General features: G+C 52.1%; 1 protein-coding gene across 1 annotated transcript; it reads left to right on the top strand.

Annotated features, from left to right (window-relative positions):
* Positions 1-3,637: 3,637 nt before the first annotated feature.
* LOC135405059 (olfactory receptor 14J1-like) lies at positions 3,638-4,691 on the top strand (the record flags this gene model as incomplete). Its single annotated transcript, XM_064639777.1, has 1 exon — positions 3,638-4,691. A coding segment is annotated over one exon (927 nt), but the record flags the coding sequence as incomplete, so codon positions are not given.
* Positions 4,692-8,099: the final 3,408 nt, after the last annotated feature.

Below are 8,099 nucleotides of genomic sequence, written 5' to 3'. Positions count from 1 at the left end.
AACTGAAATATGTGATGGTTGCCATGGTAACTGACTGTAGAACGGAAAATGTATGCTTGTTGCCATGGTAACTGACCATAGCAATGGGAGTGTATGATGCTTGCCATGGTAACCGATCATAGCAACAGGAATCTATGATGGTTGCCAGAGTAACTGACTATAGCAATGAGACGGTATGATGGTTGCCATAGTAACTGACCATGGCAATGGGACTGTATGATGGTTGCCATGGTAACTGACCTTTGCAGTGGGAAATGTGTGATGCTTGCCATAGTAACTGACCATAGCAATAAGACTGTATGATGATTGCCATGGTAACTGAGTGTACCAATGGGAATGTATGATGGTTGCCATGGTAACCGACTGTACCAGTGGGAAGTATTATGGTTCCTGTGGTAAGTGACCGTAGCAATGGAAATGTATACTGGTTGCCATGGTAACCAACCATAGCAATAAGAATGTATGATGGTTGCCATGGTAACAGACCAAAGCAATGGAAATGTTTGATGGTTGCCATGGTAACTGACTGTAGCAAGGGGAATGTGTGATGTTTGTCATGGTAACTGACAGTAGAAACCAGAATGTGTGATGGTTGCCATGGTAATGACCGTGGCAATTGTAATGTATGATGGTTGACATGGTAACTGACTGTAGCAGTGGGAAGTATGATGGTTGCCACAGTAACTGACTGTGGCAACGGGACTGTATGATGGTTGCCATGGTAACTGACCGTAGCAATGGGAATGTGCAATGGTTGCCATGGTAACCGAGCATAGCAATAGGAATGTGTGATGGTTGCCATGGTACCTGTGTGTAGCAATGGGAATGTATGATGTTGTTCATGGTAACTGAGCATAGAAACGGGAATGTATGTTGGTTGCCAAGGTAACTGACTGTACCAATGGCAATGTATGATGGTTGCTGTGGTAACTGACCATGGCAATGAGAATGTATGCTGGTTGCCATGGTAACCAACCATACCAGTGGGAATGTATGATTGTTGCCACGGTAACTGACTGTAACAATGGGAATGTGTGATGGTTACCATGGTAACTGACCGTATCAACATGACTGTATGATGGTTACCATGGTAACCCACTGTAGCAATGGGAATGTGTGATGGTTGCCATGGTCACTGAGCATAGCAATTGGAATATATGCTGGTTGCCATGGTAACTGACTGTAGCAACGGGAATGTATTATGGTTGCCATGGTAACTGACCGAAGCAGTGGGAAGTATGCTGTTTGCCACAGTCAATGACAGTAGCAATGGGAATGTATTATGGTTGCCATGGTAACTGACTGTGGCAATGGGAATGTATTCTATTTGCCATGGTAACGGACCATAGCAATGGGAAGGCATGCTGGTTGTCATGGCAACTGTGATTTACTTAGGCTTTAAGCACGATATTTTCATCTGCAAAAACATTAGTGAGTGCCCAGAGATCTCCCAAGATGGGCTTTAAAGGTCTCAAGCACATGAGCACTAAACAGGGGCTAAGGAGCTGTGGTCTCAATGGTGTGGAGACTGAGGACAGCACAGGACAGCCCTGAGAGGGCTTGAAGGGAGGGTTTGGAGATGGTGGATCCTTTTGTCAGAGCAGAAAAGAGCATGAGAAAGAAAGAATTAATGCCAAGTGCAGCTGGGGAGGTCCTGAGTGGACATGAGGAAAAAGGAATTTCACTCCATGGAAAACACTGGGCTGGAACACGTCACCTAGGAGGAGTCTGGATGAGCCCAAGGCTTTGTGTGTGCAGGAAGAGCCAGGGAGGACGCAGAGATGTCAGTGCAGGAAGGTGCCAGCCAGGTGGGGCAGCCGGAGGGATGACGACAGCCTGCAGGGAAAGGGGCAGGGCATGGACACCGTAGGACAGCCTGGGCTGGAGAGGAGACAGGGATGGGGAGAAGCTGGAAGGCCCTGACACAGCCACCTTCTGCAGGCCTTTGGCCATGGCTGCTGTCTGTGCCCCTGATGCCAGGAGGAGGGGAGTGGCCCTTGCAGCCCTGGGGCCTCACGGCCTCATTTTCCCTGCTCAGCAGCCTGGCAGGTGCCACCCCATGGTCCTGCCCTTGGCACTGCACGTCCCACATCCCAGTGCCCCAGGAAGAGCCCTGAGGAATGAGGCAGGGACAGGATCTGCCTTCCCAGGGGCTGGGGGTCAGGGCTTGGTCCTCTGGATTAAGGAAACAAGTCAAGGTTTATTCAGCATCAGAGCTACCTTTCCCTTGCTTGTCCATCCTTGTCATCACTGTCTGCAGTTTTCTGCTCTAACTGGAACTTGGAGACACTTTCTCATTTGTGTCCCTCAGTGAGACTCATTAGCACTACAAGAAACTTCAGTGTTTCCATCTCACTTTGACTTTTTGAGAAGTTGTTTGAACTTCCTCTCAGGGACTGAGTCTCATGTAAACAACCTCAATGTCCCCTGAGGGTCATGAAATGCCTGGGGCTGTTGCAGTGCTGCTGAGCTGGGCCGGGCTCCTGGCACACAGGGAGCTCCTGGCAAGCAAGAAGAGCTTCAAAGAGACAGCTCTGCTGGTGAGCAGCTCCTCTGCACAGCCCAGCAGGGCTGAGGGCACTGCCAGGGCACCTCAGGGACACCAGCAGGGCACAGACAGAGCTTCAAGGGGCTCAGCACTGGCAGGAGGGCTGAGAGCTCCCTGCAGGAGGAATCTTGGCAGGACTGCACATGGTGAGTCTGTGGCTGCAGGGCAGTGCAGGGGCAGCTCCTGGAGGCATCTCCTAAAGCTGGCCCAGCCCCAGCTGATGGGATAGGTGAGCAGGGGGCTGTTTTGGGGCAGTTTGGAGGAGCTGTGAAGCTGGGGGTGCAGCCAGGGGTGCCCAGGGCTGTGGGGCAGAGCAGGGTCCTGCAACCCAGGGTGCTGTGCTGGGCAGGGACTCTGCTGCCTGCCAGGGGCAGCTCTCAGCCGGCCCGGGGAGCTGCTGCCAGGGCTGGGGCAGAAGGGCTGTGGGCAAGGAGCAAACCTGGCAGCTGAGGGAGGATCTTTTCCATGTCTCACTGTTGCAGGGTCAGACCTGCTCACAGATCAATACATGATAGTGAATGGAGAAGTTTTTGCAAAGCTCACAAAAGACAGGGGCTACAGGAAAGGAATTAGTCCTGAGGTGTGTTTCCTGCTTAGGCATTGTAGCAGAGACATTGTTCTCTCAGTTCAGGAGCCTGCACTGAAATTCCAACTCTTTTACTCTCAGAGATGAATATTTCAGGCAGGATCAGAAATGAGCACAGGATTCTGGGCAGTGCTGAGACTTCCCTTGGGGGTGGGCACTATAAATTGAGTCCTTGGCGGCACATGACCAGAGCTGCTGCTCCTCACAGCACCCTCAGAAAACACAAACCAGAGAAAAGAAATGCCTTTCACTTGGAGGGGATTTCCCTGAAAACTGCACCAGCTTGGCGGCACATGACCAGAGCTGCTGCTCCTCACAGCACCCTCAGAAAACACAAACCAGAGAAAAGAAATGCCTTTCACTTGGAGGGGATTTCCCTGAAAACTGCACCAGCTTTGCTAAGAGGGGGCTGTCTTAATTGTTCCCTGTGCTTTCCTTTTCTGAACAGACCCTGTCCTAAGGAACAGCAAATGCGGAACAGCAGCTCCCCCACCCATCTCCTCCTCCTGGCATTTGCAGACAGGCGAGAGCTGCAGCTCCTGCACTTCTGGCTCTTCCTGGCCATCTCCCTGGCTTCCCTCCTGGCCAACGCCCTCATCCTCAGTGCTGTAGCCTGTGACCACCACCTGCACACCCCCATGGGCTTCTTCCTGCTCAACCTCTCCCTCACAGACCTGGGCTGCATCTGCACCACTGTCCCCAAAGCCATGCACAACTCCCTCTGGGACACCACAACCATCTCCTACATGGGATGTGCTGCACAGCTCTTTTTCTTTGCCTTTTTCATCTCAGCAGAGTTTTCCCTCCTCACCATCATGTGCTACGACCGCTACATTGCCATCTGCAAACCCCTGCACTACGGGACCCTCCTGGGCAGCAGAGCTTGTGCCCACATGGCAGCAGCTGCCTGGGCTGCTGGGTTTCTCTATTCTGTGCTGCACACAGCCAATACATTTTCCCTGCCCCTGTGCCAGGGCAATGCCCTGGGCCAGTTCTTCTGTGAAATCCCACACATCCTCAAGCTCTCCTGCTCACACTCAGGCTACCTCAGGGAAATTTGGCTTCTTGTGGTTGGTGCCTGTTTCGTGTTTGGCTGTTTTGTTTTCATTGTTTTCTCCTATGTGCAGATCTTCAGGGCAGTGCTGAGGATCCCCTCTCAGCAGGGACGGCACAAAGCCTTTTCCACGTGCCTCCCTCACCTGGCCGTGGTCTCCCTGTTCCTCAGCACTGGCACATTTGCCTACCTGAAGCCCCCTTCCAACTCCTCCCCATCCCTAGATCTGGTGGTGTCAGTTCTGTACTCGGTGGTCCCTCCAGCACTGAACCCCCTCATCTACAGCCTGAGGAACCAGGAGCTCAAGGATGCCCTGAGAAAAATGATGGCTGGATGCTTTTCAGGAGCAATAAAGCACCAGTTTTCTGGTGTGTAGCATTCAGAATGGGACTCCTTAATGACCCAGCCTTCCTGCTCAGGTTTGTCGTGGAGGTCATCAGGTTCTTCTTGCAATAATTTTCTGTGCAATTAAACATTGTTATGCATCTGCCTTCTAATTTACTGTCTACTCATTGAATTTGACCCAGAGATGTAAAAATGATGAATTGTGCTCTCTGAGTATTTAAACAAAATAAAGAACCCTGCAGTGCCTTCTTTGTCCAAGACCCTTCTTCCTAGCTGTTCCCAAAGGACAGCGCACTGCAGGACAGGGTGTATTTGCAAATGGGAAGGGGACAATAATCCCAGCTCAGCAGCACTGCCAGGGAGCAGCAGGGCTTGGTCTTTGCAGAGCTGCTCTCTTGCCACTTCCACACTGTCCTCCTGAGCCCCTTTCTCAGGGTAAGGCCTGAGTGCTCTCTGAGCACAGTCCTGTGGGCTGGAAGCCCTCGGAGCACAGGCAGGGACAGGCCCTGGGAACTTGTGCAGCAGAGCTGGGCTCCCTTCCAGCATCTCCAGGATGTTGTGGGATCTTCTGAGGGCAGTGCATGGACTGGGTCACTTCTTCTGTGACCTTGCTCCAGGGCTGGGACTTTCCTGCAGTGTCACCATGACACTCCTGCTGTCTGCTTTTCAGGTTCCATTTTTAGATCCAGTCTTCCCCTCCTGTTCACAGGGACATCCTGTGAGTGCTTCAGAGCTGCCATCCTGGGGCAGCTCCTGCCCAGCGTGGGCAGGCACAAGGTCTCTCCTCCTGCTCCTCTCACCTCCCCAGTGCCACTGTTTTCTGCAGCCTCCTCATCCTTGCCCAGCACAGCCCTCCTGGCACAGTTGGACACAGCCCTTGTTCTACCCCCTCCTCAGGCACCTGCCCAACCCCCTCAGCTCCAGCCTGAGGACCAGAAACCTTCAGGGCAGGGAGGCACTGGGGAAAGTACTGAGGAAACCTTTCAACTGCACTCAAATCCAATTGGAGGGGTTGGCCTCGAGGAAGAAATCCCTTCTCATTCTCCAGAACCACCAGGACAACCTGTGTTGTGTCCTGGGCACTAAACAGGAACTGTGGGATATCACAAAGGTTTTGGTGTCAGGGATATTGAGAAGACTGGGCAGTGTCACTGGGAGACCTCTCCCAAACCCTTGGAAAGGCCAAAGCCATCCCAGAGCTTCCTGTGGCCTTGGCAAAGGCAGACATGGAAGCAGTCTGCAAACAGGGCAGCAAGGAGGGTTGGGAAACTGCTCAGGTTCAGCAGGGAAGGGGATATGGCAAGTCCTCTTGCAGCCATTGCCAGGCATGGGAAGGACAAGGCAGGGATTGCAGAACACCTGTGGGAGGGAATAGAAGAGGATGTTTTCTGCCCAGACTTTATCAAGGCCCTTGACATGGTTTCCTGTGGTCTCCTTATGGCCAGACTGGTGAGAGCTGGACTGAAGAAGTGGAAGATGTGGTGGGTGGGAAGTTGGCTGAATGAAGAGTGTCAAATAAAATCCATGGTAAAAAGCACTCTTGGCAGCAACTTCCTGGTGAAATCCCTCAGTGACCAGCCCTTGAACACCACTATAGAACATTTTTATTATCTCTCTGTACATTGGGACAAAATGTATTTTCAAGTCCTTTGTGAATGATTCCAAATTTCAGGGAGCTCTTGAGCAACCCCTGGTTTAAAGACACATATTGGGGTGGGAACTCCAATAAAATGAATTCACTCCCCTTTTATTTCCCACCACTACAGGGAGACAAAATACAAGGATGTATAAATTAAAAGATAAGAGTTTACTGACAAGAAATAAACCAGCAAAAACAGCAATACCAACAGAACAGTTCAAAGCAACAACAGAGAGAGAAATTGCCTCCTCTCTACCCATCTGCCCCAACTCCCTTTTGTTGGGAGATGAAACAGGGATCAACATGTTTCCCTTCTCCCTTTTCCCCCTGAATGAACAAAGAACAAAAAACAAAACCACATGAAAGAGGGGGCAAAGTAAAATCTGGAAAACTCTCTGGTCTAAGTTGTGCTGCCCAAGAACACGCTGACTCCAGAGGTGTCCAAGTGGGGCAGAGCTGGTGACTCCGGTTCGTGCAGCGGCGGGGGAGAGGCAGCGGCTCTGCTTGATTCCATGGAGTTCTGGGCAGGCACAGTGGCCCCTTGGTTCCAGGAGGTTCTGAGATATCTCAGGGATACTTTTGTTTAAAAGAGACCCCGCATGTCACAATGGTCCCTTGGTTCCATGAGATACCACAGTGTCCCTGCATTCCTTTGGTTCCATGAGGCCCTGCAGTGTCACGGTGCCACTTGATTCTGTGACGTTACAGAGAATCAGAATGGTCCCTTTATTTAAGGCCAACTGCACATGGGGCTGCCTTAGGGGGAGTGTGGGCACCCAGACAAGGGAGTTGTCACCCCCTGGACTCAGCCCTGGGGTCACCACATCTGGACTGGTCTGTCTGGGTGTGGGGCTTCTCATTCTGGAAGAATGAAGAAGAACTGGAGAGGGTCTAGAGGAGATCTGACAGGATGGAGCTCTTGTCCATATTGGAAATAGAATGAAATCTCCACAAAGAGTAGCATTGAAAGTTCAGACTGAAGGTGAGGAAAAAGAAATGTCACTCAGCGGGGACCCTTGTGCTGCAAGAGCTCACCCAGAGGGAGTCAGGATCAGCCCATGGCTTTGTGTTCCAGGGAACAGCCAGAGCTGGTGCAGAGACATCAGGGAGGGTCTAGAAATGCTGCTGGGAGGGGGTGGGAAAGCAGGAGGGGTGTGTGCAGCCTGCAAGGCCAGAGCAGCAGCAGGGCCAGGCCAGGACAGCCTGCAGGAGAGATGGCCAAGGGCTCTGGCAGGGCTGCAAGGCCCAAAGGCACCCAGGCCTTTGTCCCCTTGCCTCTGGCAGCTGCCTCTGCCACTCAGGCCACCACAAGCCACTTTCCTGGCAGGTTCTGCACTTGGTTTCTGCCTCGCCCCTCCCTGATGAGCCGGGCAGGGGTTGCCCAGTTTTGGGTCTTTGTTGTTCCTCCCATCCCAGTGCCCCCCAAACAGCCCTGAGCCAGCCGGGAGGGACAGGATCTGCTGGGCCAGGGCCTGGGGCTCAGGCCTTGGCCTTTGTGCTCCACAAAACCAAGGCAGGCTTTGCTCAGCATTGCAGGGGCCTGCCCAGAGCCTTTGTCTGCCTGCACTCCTGGCCTCCAAGGAGCTGCTCCAAGGAGTCCCTGGGGAGGCTTTGGCAGTGCCTGCCCTCAGTGGGGCCCAGCAATGCTTCAAGGCACTTGGAGTTTGGCTTCTGACTTCTTCAGCAGCTGCTTCGATCTTCTCTCAGTACCTCAGGACCATGGGCTGGGCTGCAAACACACCGTGGGGCTCATTAAATTCCAGAAATCCCTCAGGATCTCTTTGTCTTCCTTTAATTGTCTTCAAGGCAATTTGAAAACAAGTCTTCCAAGTTTGAACTTTTTTTTGAAATCAAAGAATGGATATATTTTAGTTCAGAGAAGAGGTGATAGAGGTGTTCTCCAAGTGATCTTGATGCTGAGTGTCTC

This window comes from Pseudopipra pipra, chromosome W, assembly GCF_036250125.1.
Source record: "Pseudopipra pipra isolate bDixPip1 chromosome W, bDixPip1.hap1, whole genome shotgun sequence".
In the NCBI taxonomy this organism is placed as follows: Eukaryota; Metazoa; Chordata; class Aves; order Passeriformes; family Pipridae; genus Pseudopipra; species Pseudopipra pipra.
This window is presented reverse-complemented; position numbering and strand designations above follow the sequence as displayed.